General features: G+C 32.6%; 2 protein-coding genes across 8 annotated transcripts; one reads left to right on the top strand and one right to left on the bottom strand.

Moving 5' to 3' along the window:
* Positions 1–89: 89 nt before the first annotated feature.
* On the top strand, positions 90–9,819 carry LOC106171156 (glucokinase regulatory protein). Of its 6 annotated transcripts, none has more exons than XM_024077739.2 (20): positions 90–273; positions 1,475–1,601; positions 2,137–2,201; positions 2,397–2,492; positions 2,702–2,770; positions 3,058–3,131; positions 3,499–3,565; positions 3,911–4,059; positions 4,279–4,319; positions 4,581–4,645; positions 4,902–5,011; positions 5,212–5,310; positions 5,593–5,690; positions 5,875–5,951; positions 6,287–6,377; positions 6,780–6,898; positions 7,102–7,301; positions 7,763–7,802; positions 8,160–8,294; positions 8,779–9,819. In XM_024077739.2, exons 2-20 carry the CDS (start codon positions 1,532–1,534, stop codon positions 8,905–8,907), a joined length of 1,794 nt encoding a protein of 597 aa, XP_023933507.2. In that variant the 5' UTR covers positions 90–273; positions 1,475–1,531; the 3' UTR covers positions 8,908–9,819. The 6 variants fall into 6 exon arrangements, with proteins under 6 accessions (XP_023933507.2, XP_086856170.1, XP_013406774.2 ...); XM_087000044.1 differs by having other exon boundaries at positions 90–277; XM_013551320.3 differs by having other exon boundaries at positions 90–277; positions 1,464–1,601.
* Positions 9,820–10,437: 618 nt separating this feature from the next.
* On the bottom strand, positions 10,438–22,340 carry LOC106171187 (tyrosine-protein kinase fyna). Of its 2 annotated transcripts, XM_013551394.2 has the most exons (12): positions 22,180–22,340; positions 20,794–21,136; positions 18,321–18,417; positions 17,664–17,762; positions 17,219–17,319; positions 15,789–15,938; positions 15,441–15,605; positions 14,830–15,089; positions 14,361–14,514; positions 13,980–14,111; positions 13,496–13,726; positions 12,785–12,955 (listed from the first exon to the last, which is right to left on the bottom strand). In XM_013551394.2, the coding sequence occupies exons 2-11, from the start codon at positions 20,996–20,998 to the stop codon at positions 13,518–13,520; spliced, it is 1,572 nt and encodes a 523-aa protein (XP_013406848.1). In that variant the 5' UTR covers positions 20,999–21,136; positions 22,180–22,340; the 3' UTR covers positions 12,785–12,955; positions 13,496–13,517. The 2 variants fall into 2 exon arrangements, with proteins under 2 accessions (XP_013406851.2, XP_013406848.1); XM_013551397.2 differs by lacking the exon at positions 13,496–13,726 and having other exon boundaries at positions 10,438–12,955.
* Between the last annotated feature and the right edge of the window lie 2,288 nt (positions 22,341–24,628).

The raw sequence follows: 24,628 nt of genomic DNA, 5'->3' as shown, positions 1-24,628 counted from the left end.
AAAGCATGTTGTTAAACAGCATTTGATTGGTCAAATAAACTACCAACGTGCCCGAGTATTCCAAAGTAAAGCCAATCAGACATCTTCTTGTTGAATCGCAATTAAAGGCTTGGCGGAAATTTGAAATGTTATTTATTTCTCAACGTGATGCTGCAGCTCTGAAAAGTTCATGTGGGGGAGGCACGGCTTTGGAACCGTCAATGAAACTGAATATCCTGTGTTTGGAATTTGGGGTCTCTGTTGTCCCATCAGACTCGTATCTCTATCGTGAATGTTGGTATAAAAGTGCATTTTCAGATGTTCCCATTTTGATTACACCTTGAAGTTGATTTCATACATGTAAAAGAATGTACAGATTATTTGAATGATAAAAATTTATAATTTCATCTGTTCACTATGTAAAGTGCATGAAGTGAAATGATGCCCAGGTCTTTACTGGCCTGCTTTGTGTTTAACAAGACGAAATTTTGTATAGATTGGGGATGTTGCATTACTAGTAAGTTTCCATACCTGCTTAAATCCAAAACAAGGAAGTGACATATTCTGATAAAGACTGCAGCAGGTTGGAGTGATATGTGAAGCCCATATGTGTCATTCACTATACTGCATAACTTTTCGACAATATTTACTGTTACATATGTTTGTGTAAGTGAGCACTGCCCATAGGATCATTTACCGGTAGATGTGTTTTCTTTAAGCAAGCAGTTGGTGAAAATATTGAATTTTTTCAAATGTACATTTACCAGATTATTCTGATTTACTGGCAACTGCTGACAATTTTTATATTTATCTGGGAAATAATGTGAATGGAATAAATTGTCATGAATGGTCTTGATTTTTGTTTTAATACCCAATCAGGATGCCCAACCATTTTCCAGATCAGTTATCTATTTTATATTGAGGGTAGGGAATACCCCCCCCCCCCTTATTCACCATTCACCAAGATTAACAGCTCAATCACCAAGATATATTCAGGCCAATCACCAAGAATTCCTGAATCACTTCACGCAGAATATTGGGCTCAAATGACGTATCACACTCGAAAAATTAGGCCAATCACGCTGAACACAAAAGGTATTCCATACCCTCTATACTGGGTTGAGATGATTTTTTTTCAGCATTTTGTTTGCCATTACTCTGTATGAGCTTTCTAGGAAAACAATGAAATTTCCATATTTTGAATTTTTAAAAAACAATTAGCATTGCAATTCACAAAACTTTTTGTACAGAAAATTTCCTTATAAACTAGTAGGAAATCCTTGTGGGAAAATTGAACATCTAGGGAGTGAACATTGCATTATACATACAAGTTAGGCATGCCTCAGTTATTTTAGAAAAGGATGATAAATCTGTTGACAATGAATTAAAGGGATTGTCTTTTATCTGAAATTGTACAGTACTGATTACATTTAAACACAACTACAAACATGCCTTGAATTCATTCACTTCTTACATTTTATCAGTCAGCATTTAGGTCAGCTGTGACATCACAAAGAAGTAAAAGTGAATAAGAGAGAAGAGATGTTTTAATATGTCTTCCTTGCCAGTCACAGAGCGCAGCAATCCATTGACGGCCAATATTGACATCTCTTTACCAGAGGGTATGAAACATTGAGTTATGATGCCTGTAATCATGTCATTTTTTGTTTAAAGTTAAAATATGTAATTAGGTGCTAGAAATATTGTTCTAAGGATACTGGATCTAGTGGAATGTCACCGAATCCTATCTTGGTTGGCTTCCTTATTTTGGCACACATGGTGTTATATATCCTTATTTAAACAACCATATCATGTTATTGTTATGATTTTGAAACTGTAACATGAAGGTCTTTTTTATATGACATGTTCAGCTGAATTTCTGCATGGAACAGTTTGACAAAATATTAATGAAAACGTAGCACAAGATGTCCTGAAAATGTCACTTGCATTAAATTCAAGAATTCTTTTTGACCAAAAGTTTTGACCCTTAGACCAGTTAACACAAATGATTGAAGGTAGGCAATGATGATTTAAGTGCTGGTTTTTCAAAGGGAAAGTGAAAAAATGTATAGCCAGCTAGTATTTATGGTATGCAAATTTTAGACATTAACTTTCAAAGGATTTTTTTTTTTTTTTTTTTTTTTTTTGCCTTCCTAGATATAGTTAGTCTTTTGCAGCATTGTGACAGAGAAATCTTCCATGGATGGGACAACCAAACAGAGGTACATAATGATCTGAATTTTGCCATTGGTGATATTGTATTTTGATTTAGTTTTGATTCTACATGGTTGGAAATAGATTTTATTTGAGTTAAAGATTTTAAAATATTGCAGTTTGCCTCATTATATATTTATTACCAAAATGGTATTGTTATCCAAGATGAATGTACTTATGGCTCTCTTTTTTACATGATGTAGGGTCAGAAAAACTTGGATCAGCTTAAAGGGCTTTTGGATGGCAGAACTATTACACTGGTTGAAAAAATAGCAGGAGAAGTAGTAAACTTACTCAGGGTAAACAACTATTTCATGTTATTATCATGTGAAAGTTGCAATATTGTTAAGGCATTAGTGCTAGTGCTGTTTTGAAAAATGGTACGAATTTTCTGAATTAATAATTTTATTCAGTTAAGATATCAGTATAGGGATATGCTATACTTGTGTGGTTTATGAAAAAAAAAAAAAAAGATCATACATATTTATGACATTGTGATTGATTCTAGAAACCTTCAGACAACTTAATTGTGCTCAGTGGTTGTGGCACTTCTGGGCGTCTGGCTTTCCTCACAGCCGTAAGTATACAAGAAAATATGGGTAAATGTTGATGGCAGTATAGGATAATCTAAATGAAATTTTTCAGTTGTGTCATTCAGTAGAATGAAATTTGTCCTTTTTCTTAATTCCGGTGTCATTGTTGATTGTTGACTAAAGACAATGGACAAAGTTTAATGTTTACATGATACCATCTGTCGTATTTCAAATATCAGTAAAAACAATTCACATGTTTTTGAGTGTACAAGTATAGTACAAATAATGTAAAACTTGGTTTTGACAATAATTTGTTAAACGTTTTTCTCAGAGGACATTCAATAAATGGCTGAGAGAGTTGGACATGCCTGAATGCTTCCGCTATGTCATTGCTGGAGGAGACAAGTATGTCGTAGCTTGTGCTTTAATTCAGGGGCGGATCCAGATATATATTTTGACAGTCTTCCAATTTATCTTTGTTGATATATCCTCCATTTTTGTCCGTCTTCCGACAGTAAAAATTAGATACCCGTCAATGTAAACTTGAAAATCTGACCGTCTTCCAGAAGACTCAGAAGATGGCCTAAATCCGCCCCTGTAATTATTATAAATGTTTTATGCAACTCCCTTCCAATTACTTATTTTAAGAATTTCACTAATTGCTCAAACAATTTTCCAAGTAGGTTTTTATGTGCTCACTGTGAAAAACTGAAAGAAAGTCTGGCAAGTTTTCCATATTTTGTTAGTTATTAGTTGTGCTCTCATGTTTTAGGGCTTTGTTCACCTCTCAGGAAGCGCCAGAAGATGATCCAGTGCTTGGAGCAAAGAAGTTGCAAGAAGTATTTATTTCTTGCTTGTTATGTACTACTGATACTTAGTTAAAAATATATTAAAGGGTTTTAAAAGATTATTTATCATTATTTTATTTATTTATTTGTTTTTATCTTTTTGTAATGTTAGGAAACAGCTATGCAAGAAATAGTTGATTGTAAATAAACTAGTAGCAAGTAATCAATTGACTAGAATAATTATGAACTGACATTTGAAAAAAAAAGATAAGTAAATTATAAATTTTGTTCTCAATCAGAACACATTATTGATTAATAACATGATCTAAAATTAACTTTTGACATGTACATTTTTAAATTTACCCCAAAAGGCCTTGTCTGTTGGTAAATTGACAGGTATGTGCAGGCAAGAAGAAAGTCTTGTACATTGGTATTACATGTGGACTGAGTGCATCATTTGTGGCTGGTCAGCTAGACTTCTGTATGGACAACCTGGATACTTACATTCCTGTACTTATGGGCTTTAACCCAGTGGATTTAGCAAAGTGAGAACTTTTTTATAAAGGAAACTTTAGCCTGGTCAATTCATGGTTGTGATTTAGATGAATTTGGTTCAGTAAACCATTGATTATAACCATTAGAGTTTTATTTAGTTATGATGGATAACATAACTTCCAATGTCAGAGCCCACTGTATATCACACAGTTACTTATATGGTTGATATATTTTTTATAGTGTGTTTAATTCCATGTTTAATATTTTAGGAATTTGCCTATTGAAAACTGGAGCAAAACGATTTTGGAAGGTTTGTTTTCAAGCAATGAAAATAGTTAATACAAAACTTACACTGTATTTCTTCACATGTTCTTTCATTTATATACTAAGCAAAATTGTTATGAATTGTTTAATGTTTCTATTTCACTATTGGCGAGATAAAAGCAGGCAAATACATTGTACTTTAAAAAGAAGAAGTTCGCACACATCATCTTTGAAATTCTGGCAAGGCAGTTTTATAAGACTGAAGCAACCATTTAACTGTGACATTTTCATACTTCTCTTGCTGTAGTGTGTAAGCGTCTAGAAAACCTGCAGAAGACAAAAAACTGTTGCATCATAAATCCTATAATTGGGGTAGGTAGAGTCAAATCATTTTGAATAATCTGCAGAATAAAAACCCATTTAAGCTATCAATTTTTGCATAAGTGATTATTCTTGTTAAGAGATTTAAAAACAAGGATTATTTTACCCTAAAACCCAGACAAATGTATCGTATCTTAGGATTTTAGTTTCTAAAGGTTTGTCATTAAATATCTTAATTTTTAATGTTTCTACATGTAGATGGCAGAAATGAGGTGTTTTTACTTAATTGCCTGGATTTCTCTTTTAGCCAGAACCTATAACAGGATCTAGTCGCATGAAGGGTGGAACTGCAACCAAAATTCTGTTAGATGTCATGTTTGCTCAGGGTTTCAGTCTCTTTAAAGAAAAACAGCTCAGGTATGCTCGCGATAAGGGATTAATTTGTTAAGTTTGTAATGATTTTTGTTATTTGAAAAAAAAAAACTTTGCAGATCTTAAGTTACTACACACTTCACATAATTGGATTTTGTTCATCATTATTTTATTACACTTGCCCTGGTTGTTGAACTAACTGTAGAATTATAATTATCAATAAGAAGTCTTTTCTCCCCCTTTAGGAATACCAAACAGTTTCTTGAAACATACCTCACAGTGAATGAGGCCATAGGTCACTGTAGACAATACATAGGTGCTGTTATCAATCTAGCAGGACAGTGGTCAGTGGGATTTTTTACTCTTTTATACTTACGGATTATTTTCTAGGGTTCATTGTAGTAATGCTTGTTGTCAGCTTTTAGTGAAGTGCATTTATTTTCCTCAAGGAAATCCCCAAAAGTATATTAGTAGATGATTAATATATTTCTGAGTTTCATTTCAAATTGAGGTACATGTATCACACTTCTAAATGTGGAATATGTATTTCTGTGTTGGTCATGTAATAATAATAATAAAAAAGAAGATGCAGATAGTTTTATTCATTTATTTTGTACTTTTTTCAGCTTGCGGAAACATGGCCACATTTACTACGTTGGTGCTGACAGCCTTGGAATTCTTGCCATGATAGATGCATCTGAATGTCCTCCAACCTTTGGGACTTGTGAGTGTAACACTCCATTTTACTTTAAGATTATTTTGTGTTAGATTAAGCACTTGGATTCTCTCCTATTATATTTTCCGTAAGGAAAGCTTAAAATTTAATGTGAAATCTACATGAATACAATGTGTTTCTTATCATTCTTGATTTGTATGATCCAAATATCCTTTACTATATTCTGTTTCAGCACTAGATGGAGTAAGGGGGTTTCTAATAGGGGGATTTGATGAACTAAGAAACCAAGAAGGCAACATATCAGTTTTAGTAAGGAAATCAGAAAGTTGGCTCTTAAAATCCATTTTGATAACTCTTACTAAAGTTGTCATGTTTAAAAAGAAATATTATTTTGTTTACTCAGTTGTTTCCATTTCAAGTTTTCTTGTTTATTTTTTTATCTATTAATCAGTATTTGAAAAAAAAAGACTTGATATATTTGTAGATATTCTGAATCACTCTTTGGAAGTAGAATGTAAATTTTTGCATTGAATGAAAGACCCTGAATATTTAATTTGCAGGAATGTAGATATGGTGTCATTTGTTTTGGCTCAGTAAACTAGGGTATATAATTGGATGTGATCAGATATTGTCAATTGTTACAGGGAAGGCATTTCTCCATAGCAGTAGATGACTTTCAGTCAACCATCTTGCCTAACCTTCAGAACTCTGATATTGTGATCTTCATCAACCATGGTGAGAAGAGATTTACCTGTTATTTGCTGCTTTCTTTAAGTTGTTTTCTTACAAGTTGGCATTTTTTGTCTTAAATAAATACAATGTACTTGATCATTTGCAAAACTTCTCTTTGATCAAAAAATGATTGAAGAAACTTTATTCAAGTACTTTACTTACTTGGACAATGCTTGTTGTATTGAAATATTTTAGATTTAATACATTAAAGCATGATATCTTTTTGTTGTCATTTAAACAAGTTGTAATTTTTGTCTTTTAAATAAATAGTTTATTATTTGCAAAACTTCACTTTGGCCAAAGAATTTAGAACTTAATTCTTTTACAATGGTAGTTAAATTGAAGCCTACTTAAAATTTAAAACATTAAAGTGTGAGATCTTTTCAATGCAATTTAAACTACCAGGTTCTGCTATGAATACCTCCCTTTTGCCACTGTTGGCTACTGTGCAGAATGGGCCAGCAGAAAGTGCTGTCATACACATTATGAATAATGCACAAAGTGGGCAGGAAAAAATGAAAGAGGTATTTTGTTGAGCTTTGTGTGTTATCTACAGTACATAACCAAATATTAATGTTAAATGTTTTGATTGATATTTTCACATTTGGTAATTTAACCCATATTTGGGGTATCAGAGGATCTAGTACCCACCTTTATTTTTTGTAAGAAAATAATCTTGGTACAAATTATGAGGCAGAGATAAAATTATTATCATCAACTTTTCCAGGTGCCAAAGACCACAAATAAAATTACAGTTCAGTTACCGTGGATTCAGATCCAGGAGCTTTTTGGCCCAGAGCACTTAGACCTCAGTTTCAAGTTGTTTGCAGAGATAGCCACCAAATGGGTGTGTAATGCTGTCACCACAGGGGCACACATACTGCAGGGGAAAGTCTACCAGAATTATATGGTGGACCTTAGGGTCAGGTAAGGCACAGGTGGAAAATGCTGAGAAATATATAACTCTAATATAAGGAATTTATAAGAACTCCTTTTCAGTGCAGTAACTTAAACAGCATATTTGTTGCAGAATGAATTGAGATGGATGGGCGTTTGAATTGCATAATTCATATGTAAATAATAAGAGCAACAATGTGCATCCTGTCAGTGATATGGTTTCCCTGCATCAGAGTTAGTGGCTTTTCATTAGTGCAGGTATTTTTGTAAGTATTAATTGTACTTGTAGGATTTAGAAAAGCAATAAAGCTTTAAAGGTCATTTGTGTGTAGTTTTGATCTATAGAAAACTGTATGTAATGCTACGTTTAAGTATAATGTAACACGTTTTGGTTGCACTAACTGATTTCTGCTAATGAAGTCTTTTGTCGTATTTCTGTAATGTGCTTGCTTGTTATGTTGTTTAACTGATTATGGATGGTTTTATTTTAGTAACAACAAGCTGTTTCATAGAGCCGTTAGAATTGTTGAGGTAGGTAAAAAATGAAAAAAAAATTATTCAGGCAGGTGATCTTACTACGTGTAGTAGTAATGTTTAGTTGATGCTCACCTACTTTGAAAGCATATTCTTTTTGTTACAATCAGAAATTCAATTAAACCTCCACTCGAAATCAATCTTAAAATTGTTCTATGAGTTTTTGAAAACTCTTGTATGGTAATTGATAGTAGAATAATAGTATAATAAGGAATAAAAGTACTTTTATAAAGTCACTCTTTTTTCCCGAAAAAAATAACCAATATATTCACTAAAATGAAATACTTCTGTCAAATATTGCTTTTATTTGCTTCTTTGACTGCAGAAGACATGATGCAATCTGTTCCATTACAGACATTTTCTGGTTGCAATAAAGAAGATGCCCAGGAGTACCTTCTTAAGTCCATATATGGCACAGATGTTTTGACTGGCCAGCAAACCACTGCAAATGTCAGTCAGCATATTTTACAGGCTACATCACAGGAGAAGGTAATGAAGCTATGTTTGTTTTTTTTTGTTTTTGTTTTTTTTTTTTGTATACATACAATCAAACTATGTTTACTGTCATACAAGGTTTTCACAAATCGGTGGTCTTTTTTATCACTGAGGCAATTTATATTTTGTAACTTTAGTATCCAACGAGCCACATTTTACCAAAATGTCAATGATTAATGTGCAGATTAGATTCATACTTTTGTCATACCTTATGACTGTTTCACTTCACTGTTTTCACTTCATCACAGCAACATCATAACGAAGAAGTATCTGCAAGCCATGTTTAAGATTTAGCCAGATGAATTTTTTAATGGAACAGAAGCATGGTTTGCTGTATTTGCTAAGCAGTTGTGTGTGTTATAATATATCAAGAAACATTCATTTGAGTAGGAGTATGGAAAATCAATGGCAAGCTTGTGAGTATATCTTGCTTGGAGGTATATGAATCAGAATTATGACGTTCTCTGTCTTTCTTCAGGTTGTACCCACTGCGCTGGTCTGTGCCATCTTAAAGTGTTCATTGTTGGAGGCCCAGAAGCATCTGGCAGAAGAACCAGTCATCAGAACTGCTATAACCTCATGCTTGGAGAAGAAGAACGTAGAATGAGAAATGTTCCATGTCTCAAGTACACTGTTAGAAATATACTTAATGTTCATTATGAATGAAATCCTGACATGGGTTTGTTTTGATTAGTAAAGAAAACGGACTTTTTCTAAATTATGTGATTGTGCTCAAAATAGTCTTGTATGCCATTGAAATATGAATATATATCTATTTTATACATGTATCAGTATAATTAGAATTTTACCTCATGGAAAGGTGGGGCATTTGTGTATGATATAAACTTTTAAAGGCTAACTTATCCTTAAGATTGTGTAATTGAATGTAACCATTTGTCGATTTTATGACATTTGTTGCAATTTTTTGTCTTTTTGCAGTCTGCCTTATAATCAAAGAATGAATTTTTAAAAAATCATCAGCGTATTGCTTTTTAAATTGCTTGCAATTGATGCAATATAATCATTATTTAATCAATATCCAGTTTTAAAGTTTAGCCAGATATAGTTATACGTCTTTTTCTAGTCAGTATTATTCTTTTTATTAATATTCCACACTATCTATAGTCATAATGTACAAAATGGGTGCTTGAGAAGTAAGAAATCGGTAACAAAACTTCAGTAATACAAGAATAATATTTTATTAATAATGCAATCATAATCGAGGTATTATAACGAGAATAAAATAAGTTTTAAAACAATAAAAATAAATCACTTGATTTTTTAATAATAATTTTTTTTTTTTTTGATAAACAACAATACAAGTATTGTAAGTTGCCATACAAAGTTAATGTAATGTTGAAGGGAAGAAAAATTTTATGATGTAAAAATAGTATAAAATGAGGAGCAGTGGAGGAAGAAAAAATTGGATGAATTTGATAAAGCAAAGACAACAGAATTTATCAATATGTTACTTAGGTTTATTTTCAGTACAATAGGGCAATAAACCATCAAAAGTGTACCTTATCCTCTGTTTGGTAATACTGGGTAAAAAGAGTCCAAGGCGAAGCCATCTTGTTTTTTTCTTTTCTGTAATCTGCAGCAAAAGATACTGAATCAATACTTCTGTTTTTCATGCTTTTGAATTCTGGTGAATCTTCCACACTGTATGGTGTTGAATTACAGATAAAATATTTCAGATAGTCTCAAGCTCACGTACATGAAGTGGACCCCCCCTATCTATTACATTTTTTGATTGAAATGGAATTCTTTAAGGTCAATACTTACCCAATTTCTCCATTTTAATGTTTCCCATACAATTTAAAATTGCAGGTAAAAAAACTCATCTAGAAAAATTCACTTCCTTAGTTAAAATATTTTTTCTTACATTTTTGGGTGAATTTCTGAAATAGTTTATTTGTGAATTTTCCATATATTTCTATGTAAAATTTTCAGATGGTCTCTCACAAAAACAAAGCTGGTAACCTCCTATTTGTATATTACAAAATTAAATCAATAAGGTGATAAGACTCCATGATTTTACTCAAATGTATTCCCTAGGGTAAAGGTGTGATAACCTAAATTATAGATCACAAATTTAGGTTCCTTTTTGAAGATTGAAATATTACAAAATGGCTAGTCATATTTTAACATTTTATTTCATAAGGTACAGTTGTTTAATTAACAAATATGAAATGCTGACATAAGATGGTCTTTGTTGGAGGACTGTAGAAGTCACTAATAAAGATTGTCAGTAAACTGCATAGAATACTGCAGAATGCAAAAACTTAGTGTATATAGAACATTTGCAAGAAAGTTTGCAACTTCAGAATCTCCAACTTAATGTTCAGATTCCTAAAAGGAAGGCAAAATTACACTATTAATTATGAAATGAAATCTCAAAGACTCCCTAAATCTGTTCAGTAACTCCTCTGTAGACCCAAAATCTGTCAAAATAACCAATAATGTAATCTGTCTATTCAAAATGGTTAACAATAATTATAACCACATAGAAAAATTTTTGGTTTAGAGCTTGGAATGTTTCTATAAAACAAGCTTAGCAATAGACTAATCTACTAAACACTTAAAAAATGCTAAATTAGATTAACAATTTAAATAATAATGTTGGAAGCACAAAAATATGGTGTATTTGTTTTTAAGGCCCAGTCTACAAAATTATAATTTTTAACTACTGGTGCAATCAAATGCTTCTGTAAAAGGCGAGGAGTTATGTATAAGCAATTTATAGAAAATTTTGCCTTTAAATAAGCCTTAAATTTGATTTTTCTCAAGGTAATTATATCTGTAGTGCACTTATTATATATGTAATATATATATATTTTTTCTTTACATTTGAATTCGTATATTTCATATGACCATTTTAATACTTTAGATGGATCAAATATGTACCCTCCTCCTTACTTCCCCTACACATTATAGCACGTAATTGGGGGAGGGGGGTGGAGTCCACTTCTGTCACAGTCCACTTATATAATTACCTTCTGAATCTTCCAAAGCCTTAAACATATACTGATTAAAACTAATATCCAATCTTTAACAAATCACTGACATATAATGAATATACTGTGCATATTTCTTTACTTTTATTGTCAAGGAATCTAATTCTGATTTAATAACAGTTGATATAAAACAACCTGATTAACATATAATCTGGGATTAGCTATCAAACCTGAATATAATTTGTTCTTTTACTTCTGCAGTACAAGTCATCTATTTCAAGAGTTGACACAGATGTATTTGTTACACATCTAAAAACTTCAAATCAATGCTGACTATAGTAAGAAACAGAGATGAAGAATAAAAAAAAGTATATTGACATTTTCCAACATTAATTAAAGGTTTGCAATTACAGTAGACAATGCATTAAAGATTAAAAGCGTAGAATCACACTTAACTAAAATAATCTAAAATAATTGTAAAACTGAATATTGGTAAAATATACCTACACTTCATAATTGAAATCATGGAATATACTTTCATTGCACGAAAATCTAGAAAAGTATGCCTTGCACAGCAATATTTTGGGAATTTCAACAAGAACTTAGTATTCAGTCCAGCTGAGATTAAATTGTACACTAAAACTACTGTACTCAGATTTTAAATACAAATCTAATTAACATCTAAACACTTAATTAGATTTTAAAAATTATGGGAATTAAAAAGGCCTGACTGAACCAAAATTTGTGGTATTGTGTGCCCATCTCTCTATTATCAACTTGTTTCACACAAAAAATGTAAGTGGGCTTGGCTAACCATCAATAACTCAGATAGCCAACTATGTAAAGTTTACAATGCAATAGCTGTCTTTCAGCCATTTATAAATGATATGCCCACTTGAACATAGTTTTCTCAATAAAGAAACATACAATTGTCAAAGTGAGTAGAAATCAGTGTCAAGGCAATCAGATCCTGGTCTTGGGTTTAGGTTTAAAAGACCAAAGAAACGAGGTAAAGGGCTTTTAAGATGCCTCGAGTCAACTTAAATTTTTAACAGGCTTGGCTAAGCAAGTTTAATAAATATAAAGCAGTACTCAGCATTGCAGACTATTTGACAAGGGTAAAGCCAAATTACTTGAACATAATTTCAGTGGGAACTAGTGTCATTGTACATGTATAATACTATGTTTGTCAAATTCACTCGGGCATGAGTGGGTATCACAATGACTGGTCTGTAACCAGTGGAGTTTGTTGTAACATGTCAATTAAAAAAACACAACACAATCAAAAAGTAATCAGCTAATTGTTGTTTGCCCTAGAGGGATAGTAATCTAGTGAATTGAATATCTTGGAATGTATCATGATCTTGACATGAACATTCATCCATCTGATTTCAAAGGTTTCCAGTATGGTCCTGTATCTTTCATCAGTCTTAAAGAATCATTAAGGGCAAGTCTTTGACATTTTTAGTAAGATGAATCATTGAGGCATCTAGTCATTGTCAGCTTCCTTGTAGCTGGGCTCAGTGGAGATGAAAAAGTCATCAAAATGGCCCTGCAGGAACTCAAATGTAGGTCTTTCCTCTTCATTAGATTTCCAGCACAGCAGCATGGTTTCATACAGGCTGTCTGGGCATTTTGGTGGCTTGGGCATACGGTAGCCTCGCTCAATTTGATCTAGGACATCTCGGTTACTCATACCTATAATTATATATACCAAAAAATTTAATAATATATACAGTTGTACATATAAACATGTAATAATATAACTTACTCAATCACACTCGATTTTTCATGATATACTCATGCAACAGTATATACAAGTTACTTGTGAAAAATATGCAAACATAACTGACATAAAGAATCAATGCTAAAATAATTTCTTAGTATTTAACTTCACAAAACATATTCTACAAAAGAATTAGAAGCATTGCATATAAAATAATGAGCTGCAGCATATTAATATTTTTGTTTCACTCAGAATCTTTAAGCATGGGTTAAATCCAAGCACAGTTCAGCTACAAATACAACAGATTAGATTATTAAAATACCTATTAAAAGCAATAAAATGAAGCAAAAAAGACCAATAAACACCATCAAGCACCAGCCTAGAAACATAGATAGAATCAAAAGAAAAAAATGCATACAGCAACCTACAAAGACTAAACATAGCAAGCAGAACAAAAGCAACAATCATTATAGCTCTGGACAACACAGGACTTGAGAACATCCGATCAGCACCTGTATGTAATGTATCAATGTACTAATAGTCATCAGTTTCTTTGTAACCAGGCTCTGTTGATGTAAAATAGTCATCAAAGAAGTAGAACAGGTGCTCAAAAGTTGGCCGTTGCTCTGGTGTCTTCTTCCAGCAGTCCAGCATCTTCTCATACATGGACTCTGGGCAGTTGCTGGGGCACGGCATTCTGTAGTTCCTCTCCACTTGCTGGAGGGTTTCTGCATTGTTCATGCCTGCAGTGAGATGATAAAGCAAAACAGGTAGGTCACTCTCCTTACCTTGCTCTGTCAGGGGAACACTTTCAAAAACTTAACCACCCCCACAAAAAATGACCACACATCTTAAGCACAGCACATCATAAATATTCATGATGTATGTCTGCATTCAAAACACCAGGGACATTCAGAGGGAAAATCAAACTTCAATCATGTAATCAACATCTGAAGCAAAAAAAAGCTATATTGCAGGATAAAATGATGAACTTACCAGGATATGGGATCTGACCATATGTTACAAGCTCCACTAGCAATATACCATAACTCCACACGTCAGACTTGATGGTAAATTTGCCATATAAGGCAGCTTCTGGGGCAGTCCACTTGATGGGGAATTTGGAGCCTGCAAAGGGATAACTTCATTGTACAACTTTATAAGGAATATGCAATGTTTTTGTGATATATATATGGCAGTGGTTCAGATACAAACTAAAGAGATGTTATATGACACTGGCAATATACGCTTTTTTATGTTTTTGGGGAGTTTATTTCATACACTGCCACCCTCTTGTGATATATGACTGGAGTGATAACTGAAATAGGTCTCCAACATTCAAATTCTCCAATTATATTTCAGATTGCTAGCCATTACCTTGTCTAGCATTGTACTCATCATCTTCAATAATCCTGGCCAGTCCAAAGTCAGCCACCTTCACCACATTCTGGTCTCCCACCAAGATGTTCCTGGCCGCCAGATCACGGTGGATGTACTTCTCACGCTCCAAATATGCCATGCCACTGGCAATCTGGAACCAACAGATACATTACAAAGCATGCATATAAGAAGCAACTGATTGCCCCCTTGTAAGATTTTTTGGGGTTGCTGGACCTAAGATGAAACTGTGTCCACTGACCGCAGGCTTGGTGTTAGGAATTATTAACATTAGTCTGGCTAAATTTACAATTATAGAGTCACTGGCTATTTAACAGTTATAATTATTGCCAGCACCAATGTATTCCATAACTAAGTTATCTTGAACACTAATGAACTTAGAAAGTAAGCCAAATATGACTTTTATGATATAAAATATTACTTGGACAAAGAAACAAAATAAACTCACCTGGGCTGCCATGTCCACCAACTGTGGTAATTTGAGTGTGGTGCCATGATCATCTCTCAGATACTGCAGCAGGGCTCCTTTAGACATCAGCTCTGTCACAATATATATGGGTTCCTCCTCTGAGCACACGGCCAGAAGCTGAACCAGCTTGTCATGGCGCAGCTTCTTCATAAACTGGGCCTCCTCAAGGAATGCAGCTGGTGACATGGTGCCTTTTTTTAAGGTTTTGATGGCCACTGGAGTGGTATTATTCCACATCCCTAAAAGATGAAATGAAAGAAATCAAGATTCATTCCATGAAAAAGTGAATTTACACAGCCATGACATATCATTGTTACTGTGATGCTTGAAAAAGAAAGGAAGATTACTGTAATTGCGATCCATATTCAAGGATAAAAAAATATCAGTGAACAACTCTTGAATCAGCAATCAATAACAGACTTACCACTACGTATTTCAGATTTGTTGTAAACTTGCCAAAAATATATTTTTTTAATAACAAAAATGTATAACATCAAATTCAATTTTCTTGACACAAGTGGCATTGAAGTTCGCAAAGACAAAAACATAGCTTAATGTCAGATGTCAATACTGGTCATTCCATCACCTACCCTTCCAGACCTCTCCAAACTGCCCACTGCCCAGTTTCTGCACCAACTCCAGCTGGTTTCTGGGGATTTCCCACTTGTCTTTTGTCTCTGGGGAAAGGTCCCACATCTGTGGTGCAGGTTTTTTACATGGTGATGTAAGATGATAGCACAACCCATCTGCACGAACTGGAGAGAACAGAAAAGTTTATTATGTTAAAATATGTTTACTATCTTTTTAAAGACAAATATGGCAAATTTAAATTAATTCCATGTTTTCTCAAATGTGCTCATAAAATATTTGCACATTTGGATTAAATGAAATATTATCCAATTTCTAATGCAACATCTAGTGTCAATTACCTAACTTACCTTTATAATGATCTACAAGTTCTGTCAAACTGTTGAATGTGGTTCTAGTTGTAATGTAAAAGCCACCATTATCCAGATTTCTTATCTTATAGTGCTTGACATTGTACTTCTTTACTTCATCCCAGTCTGTGACAGACAAAACATAAGCACCTAGAAAAACAGAAATGAAAATTGCTGAAATCATTTTTTAAATACCAACAAGGGGAGGCAGCCATGTCTGTGCAATCTGACATAATTAAAATTGAATAAATCACTTAACTTTCAGTTTGTTGACTTCTATTTTCATTTTAATTGAATTCAATGGAATAGTTCTTTTCAGATAGGCTACATTTTCCAACCATTTCAATTTTCCATAAAATTCTGACTTTTTTATATTAACTCTGTGGCATCAACGAAATGAAACAATCTACTGAAACTTTCAAGCATGGCTCCCTTCCAACAATTTTAAATTGTGGGTGATGATGCAGGTTTATGATTTCCATCTAATAATGACAGAGATAAACCTAATATTTTGGTTGAACCCCTAATTCATCCTTTGTTATACGTATAAATTAGAAAACTTGTGAGCACAAACTTCTAATCCAAAAAACCTCCTCCAGCAATATCGACAGTTGCATTTTATGGCTCACACATCAAAAAGTACACCTGCAGTCAGGCTTTACAGCATTTTAATTCAACCTCTTCCCTTTCACATAAGCCAATAATCAGCCTCAGGTGCTTCACATTACACATACACATCTCACGTAAAACTAATGAAGCTTTGTCCAAGCAGTGAATACTGCAATACATGATTTACACTGACTTCACATATATCAAGCAGGTAAAGCTTTCTAAAACACCAACCCATGTATGGTTTACAATACATCTAGAACTTCATTAAATGTGAAGGACAAAAAAAATCTAATACATTCAAAAGTAAATGTTATATTTATCCTAGTGTAGGTCACTCAGAGTGACAGTCAACTGAGTCAAACCATTTATAAAATCATAAAACATGCAAAATGGTACAGGGTTACTAACTATACTCATTTTGAAATACTCCTCACAATTTTTCCATTAATTCATTCCCCCTCAGATGTGACAATGTTACACCTCTATTATAACATAATTATATCCACAGATCTATCCTTATCTTGAAATCCAAATGTTAACGACCTTGTAAACATGAAAATCACAATATATCATAAAATGAATCATTAACAAAATGAGTTTTTGTTCTTGTCAATGATAAGTTATTCAGAACAAACAACATTTTATTACAGTAATCCTCATAAAAATTCATGCACAATTGTAGACTCCTGTACTATAAGCAGTTGTGATGAATACACCAACAACTTCAGGTCCTTCTCATATGCCTATTAAAGATGTATTCAACCCTTTAATTGACATCTAATTTTAAAAGATCAAGATTAAGGTCATGAAATAATTACCTGCTTGACTCTCACTCTCACGGATTAAGAACATCCCCCTTTGTGTCCCACTCTCTTTCAAATACCGTTCAGCATCTTTGCGACCACATTTGATATACCAACTGAAAAAAACAAAAAAGATTCTCAGTCTGATCAAACTATTATTAAATCAACTTGACTAATTTTGGCCATGAGTATGACAGCATTCAATAATATACAACAAAATGTCATATTTCATTTTATTCAATTTGACAAAGACAAAACTTTGAACAATTATGAAAAAAAAACTTAACAAACTCAAAAAATGAGTCATGATTTTTATTTAGCAATTTAGCCAAGTCAACCCAAACAAGTACTGCTTGATCAAGTGTACATTTTTTGTCAATAAATAATGGCAGTGTTTTCAAAACAATTACAATGAAATATTTTGATATTCTAACTGGCATGTTATTACAACAAAGCTTACTCATGAGAGTCTAAGGTATCCTCAACTGCCACATAGTTACTTGGAATGTAACCCTGTTGATGAGTGGTCATGTGCAGAGCTATCCACCAATCACCATCTCTGTAAAAAAGAAAATTACACTGCACAAAGTTCCCATTGAAAATTAGTTTTTCATCAGATTCCCTATTTTTATTTTTACTTTCTAACTGAAGAATTCAATGTGGATATTTACAAGTTTGTTCATAACACACTTGCCTAAAACCATTCTCTATGCCAAATTTTAACATTAGTTTTTTTTTTTTTTTTTTCAGGTAAGATAACAATGTGAGTAAAATTACGTTTTGGGACCTATTTCCAGTCTGTTTATGGCAGCCAAACTTAGTTTGAACTATCTCAGCAGACTGTGGGATTCTGATAAGATCACCACAGGGTGCGGAGCATATCTTATCCACTAACAGGTATGGCACAGGAATGAAATGTCTCCCTTTTAAATTCCAGAATAAGCTGCTGCTTTGGTATGTGCCAAGTGAAAACAACTGTCACTTCCGTAGTGAAAATAGGCCTTTCTGCATGAATCCTCACAAAACTCATTCCATAGTAATAATGGAAAAAAAAAATTCAATCTGATAAGACAAAAAAAAAAAAAAGATAAAGTATAAAAATTCAGAAAAAACTTACGTGTCTGTAACAATTTGTAGTTTATCCCCCTTGGCAAATGTAAGGTCATCATCTGTTCTGGCTGCATAATCATACAATGCACGGACTACTTTTCCTCCTACAACATACAGATACAACATATTTAGCAATGTTCCAACAAGTTTTAAAAATATAGATTTTTCGAAAATAGACAAAGTGGTATAAGCAGGTCAAAATTTTATATATATAAAATCATGCTGGTGAAGGAAGTTATATCTACTGACACATGGTTATACTGCCTACTATTACAAACTTGTAGTGCCTGCCACATCAAGATCACAAGAAAGGAAACATTTACAATTACACATTTTTTTTTTCTGAATTTTGGCATTTCATAATGAGTTTTGAATAGACAATGTTTTGTCATCAAATCTTAAAAGCAGGAAACAGTCACTTCATGTTGATTTTGAACTAGAATGTGACTGGCCCAAATATTTTGATGTGAGGAAAAAAAAGAAAAAAAAATTGCTCACTCTGGCCTTAATTACAGATTAGGCCTTTGCTAATTCGAGCCTCAGATTTGTGAGCACAGATATTAACTATTTCAGCCACAAATTAAGTACCCGTAAAATAAAATTAGTTGCCACAAGCCCACCACTTGATTAATTAATTAATTAATTATACATTTGTGCTCCCAAATCTAGAATCTGACCCTAAAACATTGTCCCCAGAGAGCAACGGTACCAACTTCAGGTCGTTAACTGTTAACACAAAGTATTGATTTAGTGATAAAATAATCATATGAAATACTTCTACCCCTGTTCAAATGGGTCCGTATCTTTATAATTTTAATTATAAATTGTTAAAACAATTTACAACCAGGAAGTAAACAAAACAACTTAATTCAAGGTGCAGTGACTGTCCATTTGGTGTTAAGTAGGAAACATTTCCAGTTAAGGCTGCTTTAATAACATACATAGTTTGGACTAACATGTGATAAAGAGAGAAAAGGTTATCTATGTTGCATAGAGACAGCAGATAAGGAATGAAAAATTTCACTTGGCCCTTGTCCTATCAGAGAGGAAGTATGTATTTGCCTAGGAAGCTGAACCAGAGTTATAACTTCCACAGCATGGAAGTTCAGAAATTTCTTAGCATGTGGCAAGGACAACCATAGTCTAATAAACTAAACCAATGCCAGTTTTGACTATTTGCTTATTAGTTTTTTTTAATCAAATTAATGATTTTAATGATAGTTTTCATTTTTTAACATTAAAATTAAGTACTTTCAAGCTCTGTAAATCCTTATATTCAAATACCATACTGCTTGTTATGCAAATGAAGTCAAGAGGATGTCAGAGGCACATTTGTTTTGTAATGAAAGATCAAAAATATTTGGCAGTGAAAACAAATATAAGCATATTATACCATTTAACAATAACAGACAATACTGGTTTGTCAAGGAAAAGCTTCCTGGTTCTTGAGATTGAGCCAAAGAAAACATCCGTGATAAAGCATCATTGTATGTCTGCTCTACTTCAATCACATTGTGTATGTGAACACTTATATCTAGCATGTAAAAGACAAATCTAGGCTCCAAAAGTTGCTATTTGAATCAAATCAGCAACTGATCCAGGTATCAGCAAATATTTAGATTTAAAAAAGATAAAATTCATCATGACTATCAATTTATATTACAGACATAGTTCCTGTGGTCCTTTTTTCTCTTAATTACATAAGATGAGGGTTGACAGATAATTTTTCATAGAAGCATCATGTGCTGTCAAATAATATAAAAAAATATACATTTATCAGATGCAAAAAAAAAAAAAAAAGGAAAGAAAAGAAAGAGAAAAGACATCCAGCTTGCACATCACAGAAGTAAGAAAAGTAATGGTGCTGGACATTCAAATTTCACTTCTGATTTGCAATGCACTGAAGATACATTTTGCAAAAGTTTGGTTTAAAAGATTTTTGTCAGTAATCAGAACATTAATTTTTTCAATAAAACTGATATCTGTTTTGTGAACGTTAAGTTTTCTAGGCTCATATGCTGGCGGGTAGTATTGCCAGCTGTGTTTTAAGCTCAGTTGACTTTTATTAATGAGCTTCTGCCTAAAAAGCAGGAAGTGAATTTATGGAGAATTATTTTAAAAAGTCTCCTGTAATATTAAAACCTCCAAAAGTATAATGATACAGCTGTAAACACAGATATAACAATCGGTATCATAACATTTGATGTCAAAAGGCCTTTTAAACTGGATAAGTTTTTATATGTAGCTACATGTTACTAATAGTCAAGCACAAGATCATTTTGGAAGTCATCAAATTACTGATAGAAATAATATAAATAATAATGGCTCATTTTACTCGATAACTTACAAATATAATTCAAAACACAACTTATAACTATTAACAAAGCCAACTGCTTATCTAAGGAAAGAATTGAATGGAAAAGACTTCCCCATCAAAAGAAAAAAAAAGATAGTGAGATGGTTTAATTATAATCACTCACCCCCAGAGAAAGATCTGTTGACTTCTGGAGGCACTGAGACTTGGACCTCTGTGGGACTGACACCTCCAGCTTGGGAAGGATTGGTTGGATCCTTGGAATAGCGTGTGGGATCACTACGTGAGACTTCTGCAGACTGAGAGCCCTTACTGGCAGAGACATCCAATTCTGAAGCCGTCTTTTTGGGTTTTCCTGGTACACACCCCATTTTTTTAAAAAGTGTTAGCCCATATATATGGCAATATAATAATCTAGTAATTCCTTCTCTTTTTTATATCACTGTGGTTATTGGTATCTTCAGACTCATGTATGTTCCTTCTAAATTCTCCTTCACAGGGAGGGTAACCTAGAAAAGAAATGAGAGAATGAATAGTATATATATATATATATATATATATATATATATATATATATATATATATACAGTACATGAAATTCTGTGCAATTTAATAATCGCTTCTTTTAAAAACATCTTCATATATTGTCCTCATATAAATTATGAAGATAACATCTGCCCTACCTTATATTCATATTCTCTGTGATCTAATACACTATATGCACCACAATGATACATGTCAGGTTTTATTACATTGATTACATAATTCAACAGCCCTCCTGTGACTTTTCAGAATGAATTACTGTACATGCTAGCTTCTCATATACTAGTACCACTTCCATGCAGTAAGTGCTAATGCTAGCCATGGAGCAAAAACATTTTCTTTCCACAATGGTAGGTCTAATACAGTAATATCTAGCTCATTGGGCCAAACAAGAAAAGCACCAAGAGATGATTCAATTATCAAATGTAAATAAAATATATATTTAGTCTACATATATACATTGTATTAAGTGGAATATATAATATATGTACTAGTAATTAACGCCATTTTTCAATCAACAAAAATGTTAGGCATTTAATTGAAATTGTGCCAATTAAAACTTGGAATTTTGTTGTCATAAAAAAATCTGGAAAGGGTATATGTACCAGGTATCCACTGACTTCCCAGTTTTCACGAAATGATTTATTTCTATCGCATCAATTAATTATTAAAACACTTTCTAGTAAAACTGAAAACAATTAAGCGATGTTAGAATAGTGCTAACTTGAATATATATATATATATATATATATATATATATATATATATATATATATATATATATATATATACACTCATTTTCTATGTACCTTAAATATGTAACTGCTGTAAATGGTCAGTGACTACATTCTTTTTAGTTCATCAAAAGTTGGTTAACTTGTGAAAAGCTTGTAAGAGAACATCTATAACGTTAAAGTTGAAAGTTGATAAATCAGACAAAAAGTTATCATAATGCTTATCTTATACACTATAAAATACCTCAAACGTCCCAACTATCGTATATACTCACCTAGACGTCGTACCGGACATGTTCAAGGACGCAGGAGATGGTTAGAAGACGACAGTACATTTGCCCGAAACTTTCCCGTGAAGCAGAACCAGGAAGTATCAACACATAGCCGCACAAAACTGATTTATGCGCCACCTATCCTAACATAAGGGAGCAATAATTAATCAAGTAACACAGAGCACTAGCTCAGCAATACAACGTCTTGTAATCTAAACTGTGAATTCTTTCTGATGTATACGTAGGTAATAGATCTATGTTATTACGAATTCTTACAGACAATTCTAATTGTGTCTATTTATTGACTATTTTTCTTCAACAAAGTAACGTCGGCGTGTCTCGCTCCCTGGCGGTCCCAATACAAATAGTGAAAGGAAGTAAAAAGGGGAGATCGAGGGAGTCAAAATAAAATTTTAATACTTATAACATTTAAGCCTACTGTATTTTTATTTACTTTGATGTTCATTAATAATATACATGTATACAACATAGAGGACAGAAAAGCACCTATGTATTAATTAATTTATTTTTTTCTGGAAATTTACGACCTCCAAACCACAAAAATGCGAGTGATAAGTGTGCTCGCGCTTCAAATATTTCGAACTTTGAAAATTGATCAATAATGTGTTCGAGTGAATTTTGCCACCCAGAAACATAAAATCTAAAATAAGAAAGAAAAACAAATGAACATATTTGGTGTGTCTGAAAAATACTGTACTTGGAATATGAGCACTTGTCGAAATTAATGTTTTAGTGATGCCCAAATATTTTTTGCACAGCAAAAGCAATAGTTTAGACTACATCATTATATGCAAACGCTTTTTTTTTTCACATGAAACATGGCTAGTTTCAGCACGATAAAAAGTGACAAGTATTGATGACATGGCACTTTTTTCCTATCACTTCATCAGAAAAGAGACATCTTGTCATCCTTCAAGTAATCTCAGTTATTATCTATGTGATGTTACAATCCAGATTAATCAAACATTGTGCTATGGCTTATAAATTTGGGTGACAATATATGAGTAAGAAGGGCCCTCTGCAGGGACATCTAAAATCATTCTAAACTCAGTTTCAAAACAAATTTCAATTTTTTTTTTATTTTTTTTAATTTTTTAATTTTTTTTATTAATTAATTAATTTGTTTTTTTTTTTTTTTTTTTTTTTTTGTCATTAGACTTGGCATTACATACACAAACAGTGATTCTTAAATTTCATCTAGTTATATGACCTTCATCTATTGGTGAATAATCCAGGATATCAAAAAGGTATTTGTTCCTCCTACTGCTATTAAAAACTTTCAATAAAAGCCAGTCAATGTATTTTGGAGTTAAATCTGGAAAGATAAACAAATGATGTGGTCTAGGGAAGAGACCAGAAACTTGACTGTATGAGTATACAATGTTCCTGAATAATATGTTTATCCTGTATAGAAGAGTATGTACAATAATACTTTGCATCTATTTATTACTTTGAACATAAAAACATAAGACAGTTTCATGCATGTGTCTGTATACTGTAAGACCACAATCAAATTTTCAAAATATGCAATTTACAAAAAAATTTTTCTTTTACATAGAAACATGAAAAATCAAAACAGCTCGGATAGGATTTCTCAATGAATAAAGCTGCAGCTAATTTAGGATTTATGAACAGTTCCAATTGCACTTGGTGAAAACAGAAATGACTTTTACAAACAATGATAAGAAAGCTTACAAGAAACTAATTTCTTGAGCCCTCTCCATTCCAACCTACTTGCGTAAAATCAATACTACAAGTACATGTATCTGTATATTTAACATAAATATACAATAAAATTATACCAACTGCAGCAAAATAAGTAATTTTGACAATGCTGACGGACAGTGTTACTTTCTAGACACTTCAATTCACAATGCCACATTTACACAGAAGTAAGTACTGCCAGCATGCTGCAGAGCAGCACAAGAACTACTCCATCTCCACTGCAATCTTTCTTAATTGTACCACAAATTACCAGAAAAACTCCGTAAGTTATTTGTACCAAACAAACACACAAATGGTCCACAATACAGAAAACAAAATTCACAGATACTACATTAGCTATAACAAAAATGTGTATGTTCAGCCAGTGTTAAAGCAATGGCTTATCCAGGTGATAGTCCAGTTTGCTATTAAGAAGTTTTGGACAGACAGTTTCCTCACACACTCCTGTCTTCAGGACAACACACACAGAAGTGCAATACAATGTTGAAGATTTTTTTGTGAGGCATTAACAAAACATATTCCATGTAAATATATGTATATGCAATGTTAAAGTGTCACTTTTGTACAATGCATTACAAATACTAACAAACATTACAAGTGGATAATATTGTTTATAATATATAAAATATATAAGAAATGATATAGATATATGTTTATACATAGGTAACTAAATGTCAATATTCTCTCAACATTTTACTCAAGCAGA

This window comes from Lingula anatina, chromosome 1, assembly GCF_051362555.1.
Source record: "Lingula anatina isolate TDL-2025a chromosome 1, LinAna3.0, whole genome shotgun sequence".
Taxonomy (NCBI): domain Eukaryota; kingdom Metazoa; phylum Brachiopoda; class Lingulata; order Lingulida; family Lingulidae; genus Lingula; species Lingula anatina.
Note: the sequence above shows the minus strand (reverse complement) of the source record. Positions and strands in the feature narration are given on the sequence as shown.